At 36.8% G+C, this 18,066-nt stretch overlaps 1 protein-coding gene across 1 annotated transcript; it reads right to left on the bottom strand.

Moving 5' to 3' along the window:
• Window positions 1-301: 301 nt before the first annotated feature.
• Window positions 302-17,421, bottom strand: map4k2 (mitogen-activated protein kinase kinase kinase kinase 2). The gene is made up of 32 exons (XM_027169460.2): window positions 17,091-17,421; window positions 15,165-15,222; window positions 14,814-14,904; window positions 13,464-13,528; window positions 13,328-13,383; window positions 13,018-13,065; window positions 12,442-12,484; window positions 12,198-12,270; window positions 11,855-11,986; window positions 11,674-11,736; window positions 11,476-11,557; window positions 11,197-11,307; window positions 11,001-11,079; window positions 9,649-9,707; window positions 9,402-9,448; window positions 8,925-8,963; window positions 8,685-8,718; window positions 8,221-8,380; window positions 7,789-7,952; window positions 7,433-7,474; window positions 5,604-5,688; window positions 4,781-4,860; window positions 4,536-4,596; window positions 4,294-4,417; window positions 2,989-3,047; window positions 2,768-2,871; window positions 2,481-2,664; window positions 2,298-2,366; window positions 2,100-2,186; window positions 1,621-1,691; window positions 1,027-1,082; window positions 302-919 (listed from the first exon to the last, which is right to left on the bottom strand). Exons 1-32 carry the CDS (start codon window positions 17,181-17,183, stop codon window positions 832-834), a joined length of 2,607 nt encoding a protein of 868 aa, XP_027025261.1. The 5' UTR covers window positions 17,184-17,421; the 3' UTR covers window positions 302-831.
• Window positions 17,422-18,066: the final 645 nt, after the last annotated feature.

Here is an 18,066-nt window from a genome sequence, read left to right as displayed (position 1 = left end):
TGCAGTTAAAGTTGGCTTGACATGGCTAGTTGGACGATAACCAAATGGCAATGATGGCAGCATTAGCATTAAAGTTAAAGCTTACTGTATCTGTTTGAGCTGAGTGAACTGATGCATATGTGAGAGAGCTTTAAGACTAACAGACCATAGGACTAAAGCGTAGCCGCATCAGTTGACGTAAGTAGGACCAAGTAGTAGTGAAATCCACTGGCCCTACTGTCAGCAGGGAGTCGAACAGCATTGCTGGTAATGTAGGAGACAGTTAACAAACAGCTAAATCAAAAACATATTAATATGAAAGTCTTTTACGGTGGAGTTTTATTAGTTTAGATCTGCAAAGGTGTTAAACATCTAAATACTATCATGTGCATCATATGAATAATTTATGAATCAGGCTTTCTGTATTTCTGTCAGATCTGACTTCACTGATAGTGGTTCATACATATAATGTACCATCTTTATAAAATGAACCATTTTATAATAAGATAAGGTGCAAGGACACAGATGACAAAATGAATGGCCATAAAACAGTCCTCCACAGCTCTATCTGGGGTTTTCAGTGCATTTAGATAATGTGCATATGTCAGTGTGGAGATGTCTTGGTGTTGTACTTTTGTCCTTGAAGAAACAAACACAATCTGGTAACAAACTGCTGTATTTGGTGACACTCAAACCAACAGGCTTTTCCTTTATGTGTAGGGTCCATCTGTTACAGAGCATGAAGGTGTAGATTTCAGACAGGTGAAAATATGGAAGCTTTGATGGACTTTATATTACTTCAGGATGATTTTTGCATTTCTCTCTATCTCCAGTTCCATTGCTTCCATACTTTCAATAGCTGTTCTCATGTCCAGTCAAAATATATAAATTGCTGGGTGACGAAGAGTTGTCAGTTGGGGTACTTTGTAAAACAATGTCTCTGCAAAATATTTTTCAATTCAATTAAAGTCTAATGAAGTTAAGTTCAACTTAAGATGTATAAGCTGAACATAAAAAAGAGGCATTGGTACAAATAAGTGTTATTACCTGTTTGTGCCTAAAACCCGAAATACTCGGGTTATATCTGTGATTTCTTGTGTTATCTGTAAAGCAGAAATATGAATTCATGGTCAGGATATCTAGAATTTACACAGTAAGAAATTATTAATCTGAGTCTATGAGTAAATAATATCTTACTGTAAATCATTACAAATTATTAACTCAACAGTAATGCTGTAATGACCTACAGATTTATGCATATAAATTATGACTACGCAAATTGGGGTTCAGTCACAAACTTCAGTCACTCAGCACAAGTTGTGGTTCTCTGTTCCTGTTCTCTGATTTTTGCCGGTGTTTCTGCATTTTGTTCCAGAATCTTATTAAATCATGGATATTCCTTGTTTGCTGCTGCATGCCTGTTTTTGACCTTCTCTGTGGACACTGACTATGATTATTGGAATAGTCCTAATAAACAACATGCGGAGCTTGCACAATTGTGACCACCCTCTAACTCACAAAGGTTACAAAATTATATTAAATAGTATTTTCATTTGCAGAAAATATGCAATGCAGATCTGTAATGCTATTTCTCTTCACCTATTTCTGATGTTTTCTATAAGAGAGTTTGAAGTGAAATACCTCACAGTTGTGCAGGCTGAGTCCTTTCAGTCCATGCTTCCAGAAAGCTAAAACACTATCTTGTAGACAAACTGCAAAAACAAATGAAAAATTTTACAAATCACTTTCTTCCTTTAATGGACAGTTCATTTTCTTGGAGAATTTAGGTCTAAGAATCGAAGCGATTTGCATTTAAATGTGTCATTTGTCAGGATAGATAATAAACAATAGAAACAATAAAACATAAAAAAAAAACAAGAATTTTTTAAAATGTATTAAAATTCATAAGCTTAACGATGATAGAATAATGAGAGTAAACAACTGGTGCATTAGTTCATTTAAAGACAAAAATTTCAAAACCAGTATATAAATGCATAAAGAATACATGAAATTTAGACAAAAAAAAAATTTAGATCATTAAGTTACTCCATAAAAAGTCTTTAATCAAATGACAGAGACATGACTAGGACTATGAGCATTTATCAAAGGAGCTTTCTGACCTAATGTCTCAATGGGGAAACCAAACTCCATTTCTGAGGCTAAATCCATGCTTGGGACACCCTTCAGATTGACAATCTTCACTGTTTCTATAGTAACAAATGCAACACTAATGGTGAGATACAATACAATACAATACAATACAATACAATATGAATACTTGAAGTACTTAAATTAAAGATAGAGTGTAGTGTACTCACTTTCTAATGCAATCAGCACTGTATCTCTGTCCAACTGTGTAACCTGCCCTGCTTTCACACATTCACTATCTACACACACCCAAAGGGCATTCATTAAAGTACAGAAACAATAGAATAATGATATAATAATGATTACATGCCAGCCTTAATTCTAGTAGTGATACAATCCTCATCAACATGTACCTGAATTAGAATTTGGTGAGCCATTCAGTTCAATTATGTCAAACTTTAGTTGCTGCTTTGTCTGAGGGTCATCACTTCTTGGCTGACATTCCCTCACACCTACACAGAGCTGAGGAAGCTCATCTGTGACCAAAACCAGCAGCTCAAAAATGACCAGAGGGTCTGGCAGGACTACAGCTATGTGCTATAAGAGATTGGAGAGATATAAGTGAAGTTAATGTTTAGTTATATTTGTCTAATACAACAGAAGATTAGCAAAAATGTGTCAACAGGATCAATGCACTAACCTTTAGATGCATGAATTTCTGCAGGGGCTCATACCACAGGAGTAAAACAAGTCCAGATGGCACAGCCGCACAAAGAAACGTGCTGTCTGTATACGGGTTACGAGCTTGTGGAAGGAAAAAAGTTTTTAGCACTAAATTGTCTTCCCAAATTGTCGAATAAAAAGGTTCAGTGAAGATCATCACAAAATGCTAAATAGCCAGCTGGAGAGAAACATCCTTACACACACTGCACTTTCTACAGCCTTTAGTCTCTGGGATTTTCAGTGACACTGCAAACTTCCTGAAAAATAAGAAAAGAGGTGGAGATTTTGACTTTATACTAATAATATGACTATTAACTGAATTTAGCAACAATTGTTTAATGATACTTGTTTTTTATTTTATTATTTTACTGTATTATTTACATGTTATATACAAATTTGATGGTCAGGCACAGTGGCTTGCATGGCCTGCTCTTTCATGGCTGCCTCTGAAACTAATCTTTACTGATGATGTAACTCATAATTGTAGCAGCAGGATGAATTCAGAAGTCAACAGAAACATACCGTCTACCAATTTACAGAGAAAAGCATCTAATCTAATTGAAAGGAACTTCACCATACAGCAAGTTGTGTAATGCACAATACATTACAATACCTCATATAACAGCTGCTATCATATTAAGTGTTCATTACAGTATTTTTGCACATGTACCGTAGAATTTACAGTATTTACTCTGGTCGGCGCTGCTTTTGTGTAATGTCTTTTAGTGTTTTGTATTGTTATTTTTTATTTTTTGTATTGTTATTATTTTGTCTTTTGTCCTGCACTGTTTGCACCAGGTGACACAGATGCACTTTATGTGGCTAGGGCTAACTTACTGAAGTCCTTATAGCTCTGTCTTTGTTCTATGTAGCACCATGGTCCCGGAGAAAATGTTGTCTCATTTCAAATTGAATTAACATTAAAAGCTTCTTGACTCTTGAAGACAATGATATAAAAACACACTGCCAGCACAAAATAGGACCCTCCTTAAGGGATAGACCAACAAAAAGAAGCTGCAGTAAAAGCCTGGAAACATGAACTGATGATGTAATTGCAAGCAGGGGAGATACAACTAAATATTAAAGAGTTATTTATTTGATTTTACATTAATCTATATTTGTATGTGTCAAATTCTGCTTTGTTTAAAACTCCTAGATGTAAACATCAGAAAATAATTTTGAAATTTTGATCTATTGCATCATCTTCTGACCTCAAACCTAAATGTCTTCAGTGCAACTGGTCTTGCTTTTCCAGTGCTTTTAGAGGACATATACATGGTGATAATCTGCTGCACAGAAGAATGCCATATCTGTAGAATTGTTGTTATTGGTGTGTTAATTTATTGTTGGGTTTAATATTTATTTTTTGTCATTACAACTACATAGGTGCATATGAAATGCAAGCCCAGTGCTTTCCCATTCATATATTATAATCAAAATGTTTTGATTGTTAGCTATTTAGTGATATCAATAACTAGCAAGGATAAGAGACTCTGAATATACCTGTGGATGATTCTGTCTGTGAAGCGGTTGGTACTGAGGGATAAGTGACTCGGTTTCCTCTGGACATGTCCACGTTGCTCAAACAGAGCCGTCAGACTATGAGAGTAAAGCTGGCATGACTTTCCTATAAGAAAGATGTCAGAGAAATTACAGAGAAAAAATGTTTTAAATTATGCAGAGCCTGTGTTATTACTTCTTAAAGTCATTGGGACATAAAAACACAGAAAAAGGCTCTAACGCACCAGAGACAGACATGAGGACGTTGTTCATGACATATAGCCATGTACATCTCTGTGGAAGTAACTGTAAAGAGGTATGAGATTCATCATGAATATCATGTCAGTGTAAATGTATTCACATAAATAGTTCATGAAAAGGTTAACAGAAATAATATCATATCCGATAACATATCTGTGTGCTAAAGCAAGATGAGATATTATTGAAACAATAAATATCCTAGTAAAATCGTATAAGCAATAAAAAAAACCTTTTCCAAAGTGTCTTCATGAAGCTCATTTAAGTTGAGCGTGTAGACCCCTTCCTCTGCCCCCAATATCAGGTATTGATCTAGAATAAGTTATTAAAACAGTCACAGATTGTTCAGTATGATGCAGACAATAATTCCACAATAATTTACAAACAAATGCACTTTTTTATTCATTAAAGCATTAAAGAAGTCACAATTTTTACCCATTTATAATTTATTTATGTAACATCCTCTAAATATCTTAGTTCCTGTTATTCCTTACATTAAAACACCTCTAAATAACCTTTATTATTCCTTTATCAGTCTTTCTTTTCTTTCTGGCTAATCATGTTTTTTGGGAAAACAAAAGTCCACAGCATTCCATCTTGAAGAAACTTGAGACTGTTACAGTGGGAAATCAAATTCAAATTCAAATGTATTTGTATAGCGCTTTTAACAATTGACATTGTCTCAATGCAGCTTTACAGAACATAAACATAATACAAAAAATGTCATATAAAGTTTAATATAATACAAAAATTCAAGATTGATATTAGATCTATTTAAATGTGAAATCATTCCAAAAATGATACAATTATGTTTCCTCACAGAAAACCTCATCATATTAACAGTTATATGTTTTTATCTGTTTATGTGGAGGATATGTTAAATAAATCCTGTTTAATTCATTAATCACTTTAATAGGAACACCTCATTCAAGCAATCAACCAATCATGTAGCTGCAGTGCAATCCAAAAAGGTATGCTCTGACCAATCAGAAATGAGAATTTAACAACTCTGTAAAATAAAATAATGACTCAGACACTACTCAGAAAATTCTTACCTCTAGTTTTTGGAAAAACCCATGTCACTGCACAGTGGATTCTTAATGGGCAGCCATTGAACACTTTAGAGAAACACGCCCCCATCTGTGCAAAAGAACAAAGACTGACGTTATTTATGAGGAATTCTCATGTGGAAAATATTGCAGTATTTAAGTTATACAATTAAGCACAAATTTTTGTCCAAGTTTTGATCTTAAAACAAGCATGCTGAGTGTAATCTAGTCTAACCAGTGTGACATAGCAAGGAACTGAAATACAGTGCTTAGTCATTGGTGTGTGAATTCGTGTTTTGACACGTGTCTCAATGTTTACATTCCTAAAAGTCATTGTGGTGGAACATTTTACTAAGGAGCTGTTTGTAAGGGTCTGACCTTCTGTGCAGAAGTTGTTGTGACTAGAAATTGTTATTACCAGAGATTGTTTAAAATATTAGAAGGTCAATAGGAACTGGAGATGAGATGGCGAAACTCAGAATCATAAACAACTTAGGCAGAGCTTGGTAAGGTTATCCTAATCAGGAGACAATCAGGCGTTGTGCATCTAGCCAATAATTGATGATGTTTTCCTTTCCACAGTTTTCTGTGTTTGAATCATGCTTATAAAATCTCAATGCACCAAACGATCAGGGCCCTTCTTCTCTCATGCTATATGAAGAGTGTTGGGTCCTGTTTCCCAGCAGCACAAATAAATTGTGAAACATTTTACTCTTTTTACCCTTTTATCATTTTTTTAAAAACTTTCAAGACAAGCATGAATTGTCAGCAGGATTCCGCGTTTGAGAGTCAACTTCGGGAATTCCCGGGGTGGCTTGCAAGCACTAGCACCTAGAAGGCTGTAAACTTCACCTAGAAACGCAAAATTGGCCCCAAGCGTGAGAGGAATCGGGAGTTCACCGTGAGCCACCTCAAGGCTGGAATCAAAACAACTGGACATGTGGAATGTGAGATAATTTGTAACCTGGTTTAAGAAAACATAGTAATTTGTAAGTTGTAAGAGTTTGGTTTTAAGAAACTAATAAATGTAGTTATAAATGTAGTATAAATAAATGTAGTTACATTTTAATAGAGTTGAATAATAACTCTGGTTCTCTCTGTGTAGAAATGGCTGTAAAGACAGGATTTAGACCTGGATCTGTCAACAGGATAGGAACCTAGATAGACACCTAGCGTGTGGCTAAGGGAAAAGAGAAAAAAGTAAAAGCATGACACTAAGCTGGGATTAGTTTTGACAAGACTGGTGTACAGACTCTCTGGAGAGCAAAGCAGGTCGGGGGGGGAAAAAAACAGAGTGACAGAGTGTGGCTTCCCTGAAGGTGGCAGTTTTAGCATAAGACAGTTAGAATCACTGACAAGTAAACTAGTCCGATCTGAAAAAGATAATGACAGGAAGAAGAATAAACATAGAGAAATGGTAAACTGGACAGACTTTCATATGTGGAAATCAGTGTAAGAGAAAAGGTTGAGAAAAGCACTGCAATCTACTCCAAGGCGATTATCAAAACGTACAGAATACACAGGTTAACAATGTCTCCAGTGTCTTTTTCAGACCTGATCCTGACCTGGATGGACCACTTCCTTAACCAAGTCCTGGGGTGGCTGGACCACATTGACAACCACCCCAGATATAGCCCCAGATTCAACAAAGAACCCCACACCCCCACCCCCTGCATATGCAAAGAAGGTCAAACTCTTACAAACAGCTTCTTAGTCAAATTTTCCATCACATCATACAGGTTTATTTGACCCATTTGTAACCTTACTGACTACATGTAAAACAGGCAGCAGTAGAGTTCACCAGAGCACATGTGAGTAAATGGGGAAACACTTACATGGACTAGGGGGGTAGGAGGGAGTCCATGAGAATCAGCTCTCTAAAGGTTAAATGGTTAAAAAAAAAAAAAAAAAAAAAAAGAAAATGTGTGGATTGTGTTAGTGACACTGGTCAGTGCTATTTTTATTAATTGAAACTTTTAAGCACAATTTGAACACTAAACAGCATTTTAGAGGTTTAACGCTGATTTCATTGTCATTGATTAATTTGAAAACATGCTGTAATATGGTGCCAAACCAACAAATAAATGAAATAAGCAATCCAAATATGAAGTAAAAAATGTGAAACTGCCTTCTAATATTACTCAGTGTGACATAACACCCATTTACAAACAAGTTAGGTTGTGTGTCTGACCGACTCTTCTGCTTTCTTTCTCATTGTGCTCCACTCGGGAGAGAGAGCTGTATCCTTGCTGGTGGAAAGGCTTTGCTGCTCATCTTGATCGTCATCTTCCTCAGGAACACAAGGGTCACTGTCCCACTGCCGCACATCATGACTGGCTGAGCATCTTATTAGAGCTGTGGAGTAAAAGCAATAGTAAAGCACAAAATACTGGATTTTTTAAGGGCTGAATGTTTGCTTTTGCTAGAGTGCCGTTAGCTTTACGAAGCTTGTGAGGCAAGTAAGGATCAAAGCAAAATGGAATCAGTGAAAGAACTGGATTCATCCATTCAACCGTTTGTCTTTAAGTTACACTTCTTATGAAAAGTGATACTATTTGAATATGTTTAGCAGTAGGGGTTTGGGGTTTGTGGTGTATGGTGATTTTGAGCATCTCTGTAATACCTGATTTGGGCCGAAGTGTTGTATCAGGCTTTAGGGTAGCACTGGGTCTCAGGGTTAGATCTGTGCCCTGCTGAGCTGTAGTGAAATTGCTCATGGGAGGAAGTGATGCAGTGGCTAATACTGGTGGAGGACTGAATAATCCACTTTTCCTCTTCCCCCACTACACAACATCAAAAAACACTAACATCAGTACATATATTTGCAAAGATACGAGGGTGAGTCAAATAAAAAACTTTATTTACTATTAGCATTACCATCCGCATTGATTATTGCCAAATGTGGACACAAAAGTTTTTGTTTCAGGCAGAAGTCGAAGAGGCTACTGAAAACAACAGGCTTTTGCACATAGACATTTACTGCATTTTAAATTTGTATTAAAGTTCTTGTATTTCTTTTTCTTATTTGACTCAGGCTGGTTATTAGACAATGTTTTAAAGGTATATTGTATGTATTTCAATCCATACCTCAAAGGGTGGCTGTTTTTTTATTGTCAGGCTCCTGAAATGGATGAGAATGTGAATATAATACATGACAGAACAGTGAAACTAAAATTATAACATTTTAAAACAAATGAAAAATGAAGGAAGGAAGGAAGACCTTATGTAACAAAAACAAGTAAGACCTTGGATTTTTTTAGATTGGATTTTTATGGCTGTGATCATTTTCAGATGCAGAAGATGGCAACCTTGAGCTTCTTTTCCTACCTCTGCTGCAGTTCCTGTTCCACACAATCCAAGAGGCTCCTGCAAACCCACCAAGCATTATATTTATATCTAGGATTTTATCGTGAAACATGTTAATGTTTAAAGCTCTGCTTAGGTTGTAGCTAACAATCAGAAGGATTTGGTGACGATTCCTAAATAACAGAAAGTAGGCCATCTGTCATGTGAGACCATCTTCCTTTGTCTTGGTAAATGTTTTAATTTAAATGAGAAGACAACGTCTGCTCATGGATAACAAACAAGGTCTTACATTTACAAATGTGTAACAATTCACTCAATTTTATGTACATGAAAATATTACGAATGTTATTTTTATGTCATATATATTCTTATACTGTATACATCCTTTGTACCTGTGTTATAGTTTGCTTGCATATAACATGATCAGGTTTATTCTGTCTGTCACACATAAACCATTAAATCAATTTATGCTGTTTATTTCATTTAAGGTTTTCTTACGGTGACTCAGTTTCATCACCCGAAATGCTCCAGTCGTCACATGAATCCTGAGAGGAATATACTTCAGTTATCTTAAAATCATCCCTTTATCTTCGTCTTTAAGCCAAATGATAATTGTATAATAAAATATTATCACCACCACAACATGACCACATTCCTACAGTATATCGGAATTGTAAAACAGCAAAAAATATTCCCAGTGATTTAGTACTGATACTGTTTACATGTAAATGAAATGTAAACTCACCAGATCTGGATAAGGATCTGTCTCTTTCCTCCTCAGAGGAGCAAATTTGACCTGATCGACTAGAATGAAAAAGAGTGTCATAAAGGTTAAGCTTGAGTTAGTTGCACTTCCCTGCATCAGTATTCACCTACTTGAACTTTTTGACTCTGGTACTGGATATTTGGTGGGAAGAAAATTCTCCCCACAGTGAAGCATGATGGTGGTAGCATCATGTTTGTAGGCCTCTTGGTTGCTTCCATGACTAATGCTCGTTCTCTGACTTTTGGTCCATAGCTCTTTAAGCAAGATATCGCTTGTGCCATACTATTTTTTTGTTTTTGTTTTTTTATGTTTCATTACATTTAATTTTTAACTAATGGACTTACTGGTGCTCTGTGACCTATACAATGTTTGATATCTTTTTTTATTATTTAACTTATTTATATTAAGCATGTTTTGAAAAGCGCCTTGGTCTTCATGATGCTATTTGTTATTTGTTATTATGTTCTCTTTGGGATCTGGTAAAATGTATTGCTTTATATTGATAGATTACGGTGTATTTTTGTGTATATTTATAATATATAATCCAACCATGTGTTTCCAACCATTTTGTAGCAACGTTATTGTGTCATTTATACAGGAGTTTTATTGTGTGTTTAGCTGCCACACCATTTGAATGTTGTAATCTTACTTATAGAGGATGTGACAATAGTGCCTCAGTGCCCATGTAGCCAAAAAGTCCATCCCTGTCCCCCACACAGACATCAGTTGGAACTGATGACTGGGTCTGCTCAAGTGTGGTTGTGTGTATGTGCTTGAATGTGGGTAGGTCACCAGCAGAGGACATGCCATAGGCGTGAGTACAACAGTGCCAGCTCTATGGGTTCTGTGCCCAATGACATCACCATTGCCTGTTTGCATGAATGCCTCCTCTGTGTCACTATACATTAAACTATCAGTGTGTGTGTATGTTGATAAATGTATGGTGTTGACAAAAACTGCCTTTGCATTGAGTAAAGCAAGTTATAATTATAAACAATAAATTATATTACAGCTCCATCAATAATTTTTATAACAGAACTCCATCAAGAAAACAAAAGGGATTACATAACGTGAATTCAAAACTACAAATTTTACACAATTTTATTACACATTTACTACCTTCTTAATGTATGTCCCTTGTTATTTACTTATTTACTGTTATTTATCGGTATTACTTTTGATTACAAATTTCTTTCAGTTTTTCGGCTTCCACTAAAAAAATGCAATGGCTTTTGTCTGTGGCTGTTGTGCGTCTTTAGTTACGTCACTGTACCGTATGTGGGAGGAGAATAATACAAGGTATATAATGCAAATATCATTCTTGTACTCACACTGTTCCTCAGAAAGACTTCTCTCTACTGGTAAAGACTTTCCCTTTGACTGGATCTTATCTGGGGTAACATCATTAGCCTGTGAATCCCGCCACATACACCCACATGTAATAAACACGTCATTATTACTGCTGTTTTTGCAAATCTGATCTTAAATCTGAGGTTAAAAAAGAGACATTAAAAAAGTCTAACTTACGTCATGATCATTGTCCTCGATGCTGGGTGCCTGGTGGAGATCTGGATTGTTGGCCATGTCCAGCAGCTCGATAACTAGGTTTCTTGTTAATAGCTGAGTAACAAAGGAATGCTAGGAGGGAACAGAAAGAACATTCATAAAAAACATTATTATTCTGGTATTTCTAAAAGCATTTAAAGAAAGCAAATGTCACATATACAATAGTATGTATATACATTACATACACACACTGGACAAACGAAATACTAAACAAATTATAAATGTTTATTTGAGAAAAACCTGTAGAAGAGTTTCTGCTGTGGGCCTCTTACGAGGATTCTTCGTCAAACACATCTTCACAAAGCTATGAAACCCTGCAGACCTACCAAGTGAGTGTAATAACAAAAAAAGACATTAAGTTAAACTATCTGTATATTAAACTGCTTAATATTACATTAACATTCTCTCAAAAGTACGGATTATTAAACATGATGTTACCATTTTGCTTTATCTTTCAGTTTAGGAGGCTGAAAACTGCTCTTGGACATCAGCATCAGAGCTCTAGGACATACCATTGTTACTGTTATCGATATTTACTCTTATTCAACACATCATAGATTTGACATGAGTGCATATCAATATGCTGCACGAGTGCTGTATGTACCTAAATCATTCTTACTTCATGGGATGAAGATCAAACATGGGTGGCTGCAGCTCTGCCAGCTCAATGGCAGTGATGCCTACCGCCCAAATGTCACACAAGTGGTTATAGCCACCTTTCTTCTCTACAGCTGCAACCTCAGGGGCCATCCTGGGATAAAAAGAAACAACAAATTTAACAGAATTCTTAAGTTGATCAGTTAAGTGGTTAATTAATCAAGTCCTGCCATAAAACAGAGATTTGAAAAAACTAGCATGAAGCATTAGTCACCACTGGTGCTGCACAGGACCTACTGCAGTGAGATAAATTGGTAATGGGTTGAAGGGAACTGGTGGTCCTAGTCATTGTGCAGATGGCTCACCAGTAGGGCGTTCCAATAAAAGATTTCCTCTTGGCAGCAGTGGCACTGATTTCTGCAGCAACCCCAAAGTCAGCTGCAAGGACAGAGATAGAGGGCAGAATGTAGAAAGACAGACGGAAAGTGAAAGAGAGATCATTCAAAGTAGAAAGATATTGGAATGTCTGATGAAAGCAATGTAGAGGTGGCATAAATGGCAAGGTGTGTGCGTTGCTGTGGCTTAAAGACACAACAAATTTCTACTGACCCAGTTTGACATCTCCTCGCTCAGTGAGAAGTATGTTGGCACCCTGCATAAAAACAGGGTTATCCGATTCAACAAAACTTCAGGGATATAACTTCTTTATCTTTCACAATTATCCGATTCAACAAAACTTCAGGGATATAACTTCTTTATCTTTCACAATTCACCAAAAGTGTTCACGGGACATTTAGACATTCAACAAAACACCAAGATAATGTGTTATACATTTGTAAGCCTTTATTATTAGTAGTAAAAATTCAGAATGATCCAACAAAAAAACAAATATGGTTTCCAAAAGTCTTATTAAAGAGATTTGGTGTAAAAAAAAAAACAAAAGAAAAAAGGAATAAAAAACAAGTGCTGCAAATAGTTATTGTGTAATACAAGTTTGACTGCAAATAAGTGAAAGCATTTGCTTATGGTGTATCTATCTCAGAGTTTTAGGAGGAGCATCTAAATACCATGTTACGTATGTTAAGGCACCCAAACAGGTTTTCTGAAATTCCAATGAGCTGCTTATCAAAGCCCCTTTTTTATTCTTTATAAAGTACTTTATATATGTTATGAATAATTTTGTACCTTGATATCACGATGAATTTTGCCAGTTTCATGGAGATGATTTAAACCCTGCAGGTGAAACAGAAATGAAACCTACATTTAGTTACAGAGTTACACAAGCAAAAAGATGCTAGTAACTACAGGCATGAAGCAAAAATGTTATTAGATAATCAGTAAATGTAGAACTAATCTTACAACAGCATGCACAAACTAAATTAAGGTGCACTATAATGATAGCAGGGAGAAAAGGCAAGATGATATTCCCATAACTGCAGGCAATATCTTCCCATAATTACCTTGGCAGTGTGCAGAAGAAAGAAAAATGTCTCACCTGCAAAGTTTCTCTACAGATGTATGCAATCTGTTTTTCCTTCAGGGGCCCAGTCACTGTAGCAGAAGGAATATAACTAACTCTTAATAAAAAATGTGCTTGGGAATTTGCGAGGTTTATAGCGATCAGTGATTACCATGATAGATGTCTTGCAATGATCCTCCTCCACAGTACTCCATACAGATCCACAGCTTTGTGTTTCTGATGAAGAAATTCTTTAATTAGATGTAATCATATGTAAACCAACACTATATGGTGAAAGTATGTTAACACCTGAGTACTGAATATCCAACCCCAAAACCATGGGAATTTTATATTGTGGATATTCCCTCTTTGCTGTTATAATAACACTGACTCTTCTGAGAAGGCTTTCCATGAGATTTTAGAGCATGGTTGTGGGGATTTTTATATTCAGCCAAAAGAGCACAAGAGGTTGGGCAGTGATGTTAGATGAGGAGTCCTGGTGAGGAGTTTGTGTTCCGGTTTATTCCAAAAGTGTTCAATGGGATTGAGGTCAGCGATCTGTGCAGGACACTCAAACATTTGAGGAAATCTTAACACTACAGCATACAAAGACATTGTCGAAAACTGTGTGCTTCTCACTTTGAAGTAATAGTCTGAACTAAATTGATGAACAAAATATGGGTGTGTTGGTCAGGTGTCCAGAAACGTTTTGCCTTATAGTGTGCCTGGTTTACTATTTACATTTAGTATTGTTTAGAACTATGTGTCATGAAATGTACAGTATGTTGCAGTCATAAATTCATTCATTCATTCATTTTCTACCGCTTATGCGAACTTCTCCGGTCACAGGGAGCCTGTGCCTATCTCAGGCGTCTTTGGGCATCAAGATAGGATACACGCTGGACGGAGTGCCAACCCATCGCAGGACACACACACTCACTCACTATGGACAATTTTCCAGAGATGCCAATCAACCTACCATGCATGTCTTTGGACCGGGGAAGGAAACCCCCGAGTACCTGGAGGAAAACCCTGAGGCACTGGGAGAACATGCAAACTCCAGACACACAAGACGGAGGCGGGAATCGAACCCTAACCCTGGAGGTGTGAGGCAAACGTGCTAACCACTAAGCCACTGTGCCCCCCTGTCATAAATTACAGTATTTAAACTAAGTAATACTACAGTATTTAAACTTGTCAAAACTGTCAAATGTTCCTTTTCTTGGTCACACACACACACACACACACACACACACACACACACACACACACACACACACACACACACACACACACAAATAGTCATTAATGTGGGAAAATCTCAATTGCAATGCTGATTAAACCTGGGCTAACAAAATGTTTAAGTCAGTGGCTGCCAATGTGACTATTTAAAGTGTGTGGATTTGAGCAGAGAATACTGTGCTGTCGATGAGTAATGTGTTTATTGTTCGAGTCCAGACATCTGCTAGAAAACACCAGGTTTCTGATGCACCAGAAGCATCAGGACTGCACATAACTCTACCTGTGGTAGCTGCCATAATAGGCCACAATATTCTTATGCTTGCACTCCTTCATTGTGGTTATCTCCTGCTGAATAGACGTGATGTCATCTCCTGAAAGCACCACAACGTGTTATATTACTGTGCTGTAATTTCACTCCTTGCTTAATAAAACTTGTTATGAACAGAGATATTGAAAGCTCTAAAACAATTTATCCTACAAATGGTCTCAGAACAAGTGAATTGCTTAGTGTATGTAGGTCAAACAAAATCTAAACATGACCATAAATAACACAGCAGAAATAACTGCATGGATGATGTTTTGAGGTTAAAAAGACTGTATAGACTTTGTTACAGTAACATTATTTACCTACCCGGATCCAGCTTGACAATTTTAATAGCAGCCATTTTTGAGGTCTTGATGTTCCTTGCCTAGAAGAAAATAAACCTGAATATTCATATGTTTTCGGTGCTCATCATTACTATAACATATTGTGTTCACATAACACTTTAGCATACACTTATTACTTTGAAAATGTGCTAGACATAGAACAAAGGAGAGACAAAGGCTTTCCTAGCAACTATGTAATGAATAATCTCCCAGTGTCATTGCATGGTGACTATTGTACATACAGTAGCACGCAAAACACCATCTTAATTCTAAATTTTATAAACGTTGTCGTGGCGACTGGGATTATGTTAGCTACTTGCAGTAGTCCCGTTTTATAAATGACCCATTTCTGCTGACAAACATGGAGGTGAAAGCAAATTCTGAGGAACTTTTTAGGCTCAGATATTTGGAGTTGGAGTATATGTTTAAATCATTACACTTTATAAACTTACATAGGCAATTGCAAGTTTTTGATTCTGCCTGGAGGTTCATTTTTGCGTTGTGCCTGTATTTCATTCCCACCGAACAAGCCTGGCTGCACACCTCCAACAAGCATAGTGCTGACTTGGGTGTTCATTTTACTCCATGTCACAATAGCACATAGAAGTGGTTTACCTCCCTATGAATATGCACCGGTATTCATAAAACATAATAGTACCCTAATGAAGAGGTGATCTTAAATATTTAGAAATGATGCTGATGGCATAATGGAAATCCTAGATTTTAAACGTTTGAACTTAATACATCATTTGACGTAGAGAAAAGGAAGGAAGGAAGCAAGCAAGCTGGAATGCAGGAGTTCGTTTCCACTATCCTCTTGTTTATGTTGCTTAGTATGACATAACCATTAGTGTACGTGTCTATTATGGCTATGCTGTTTTCTTTCTGTCACTGATGAACACAGCAAAACAAGCATCCCTGGACAAAACCTGGAACTAAGCTGAGCTGTCTTCCTGTTGTTTTTCCTGCCATAGCAGTGCACTTCCTGCTCTGGAGTAAGTGACAGTGAAAAGTGTCCCTTAATGGTCTTACAACAAAACCTGAAATAATGGAGCCTAGGACAATGGCTTGGCCAGGATGTAGGCCCTTCTTTGATCAGCAATCCAAAAGTCTGTAAGTCAACTTCTGCAAACTACAGCTTGAAAGCTGTTGAGTATTCTTAATGTTCAAGGATTTTCTTTGCATTACAAAGTGGCGTATGAGATAGGGAATAGAGTGTGAAAAGGATTCATTGTCTATTGTAAGAAATACCAAAGAGTTCTTTGCTCGCCCACTCTATTATAGCAGAGGCTGTGCATAACAGTGACAGTTGGGGTCCGTACAGACACGTGTTCTCCCTCTCTCTCTCTCTCTCTCTCTTGCTCTCTTTCTCTCTCTTGCTCTCTCTTTCCCTCTCTCTCTCTTTTGCTATCGCTCTCTCTTTCTCTCTCTCATCTCTCTCTCCACTCCAAAACAGTCACGGAATGTTAAAGCCACACCTGCATGCCTTACATTATGACTAGTACAAGGTCATCTTACCTGCACAGTCTGAATGTTTGTGAGTTTATCAGTGGTTATTCAAAATGACTTGAAATATTTAAAATGACGTGTTTAGTTGGCCAACAGAAAGAGCTGACTAGTAATGAACTGAGCTCCTAGGATAAGGTGAAATGGTAAAACAAAAAAGAGATATAATTAAGTATACTACGTCAGCTTTAACAGGGTTTAAAGTACTATTATACTAAGTATAAACATGGAAAATTGTAAATAAATGACAAAACGTGACTTTGGTTAGATGAGTCACTGCGCATACTCAGACATCTGTGCTCTCCGTGAAAAGTGTAGAGGGAAAAAATGCCATGTAGTTTCCATTCCCATGTTTGGGCAGGTTCAAATATTCCTGGTTCCTAATTCGCGGTGTGTCTCTCACCTTAAACACATCACCATATGTGCCACTGCCGATCCTCTGAATGATCTCATAGTCCTCCAGCGGGTCTAGAAATGAAACTCCGATAGTATCCATGATAGCAGTGATACACGATTAGGATCTTCAGTTCAGTCAATGGACATGACAGTTATTAAATCCCACAGTTGCATCCGAGGGACCACAAGGGAAGTTAAATAAAAAAAAAAAAAGGCTTAAGCAGAAAAAAGGGCAGAAATAACGCGCGCTACTTGTATCTGTCTGTAGACGCACGTTGTGTCTCTGTGGAGAGAATGAAGAGGTGTCAGTGCGCAGTGTGAAGCAGAGAGCCTACACACACACACACACGCACGCACGCACGCACGCACACACACACACACACACAGGCACATACATACACACACATACCTACACACACACACACACGCATAACACTGAGTTGCACAGTCATAGTAAAGTGCAAAAGTTAGCATTCTCCTTGGTTCCTAGACGGAAATACAAGCACATGCACATCTGTTTTACAGTTTAGTTACATGAATTATTAAATGATTTGTGTGGATTTACAAGTGTAGGTGCTCTTAGGACAACACGCAAGACATTGCCATATTAAGTCAGTTAAATTAAGTCATTACCATCATTATTTACAGTAATTCAGTGGTTCTCAAAGTGGAGTCTCTTGTAAGGATCCATGGTGCATAATCAGGACTCCCTGTTTTTTATTTGTTTCCGACGAGTGAAATCCCAACCACCATGAGTTATTTTCAAAGTTATGTTAGTGCTTTATTTTAATTCGCTATTTAGTTCTTAAAACGAAAGGATTTAATCGTGTAATAATAATGTTAGTGTTAACAATGTGTCGTGTTGTTGGGAAACGCAGGAATAAGTGGATTTGTACAATGTAAGTTTTTTACGAATAATTGTTTTGCTGGTTTCTATTATTATTATTATTATTATTATTATTATTATTATTATTATTATTATT

The sequence above is a fragment of the Tachysurus fulvidraco genome, chromosome 1 (genome assembly GCF_022655615.1).
Source record: "Tachysurus fulvidraco isolate hzauxx_2018 chromosome 1, HZAU_PFXX_2.0, whole genome shotgun sequence".
In the NCBI taxonomy this organism is placed as follows: Eukaryota; Metazoa; Chordata; class Actinopteri; order Siluriformes; family Bagridae; genus Tachysurus; species Tachysurus fulvidraco.
The sequence above is the reverse complement of the archived record's forward strand: the minus strand, read 5'-3'. Positions and strand labels throughout refer to the sequence as shown.

Bases quoted from the DNA above. Each gene is read 5' to 3' on its own strand.
- map4k2 (XM_027169460.2), bottom strand. From the start codon at position 17,183: ATGGATACTATCGGAGTTTCATTTCTAGACCCGCTGGAGGACTATGAG. The intron at 11,308-11,475 runs GTTTTTCTCAAA...GTTCCCTCCTAG, and splicing joins CAGCAGAAACTCTTCTACAG to CATTCCTTTGTTACTCAGCT. The intron at 8,964-9,401 runs GTAAGAAAACCT...GTGGGTTTGCAG, and splicing joins GGTGATGAAACTGAGTCACC to GAGCCTCTTGGATTGTGTGG.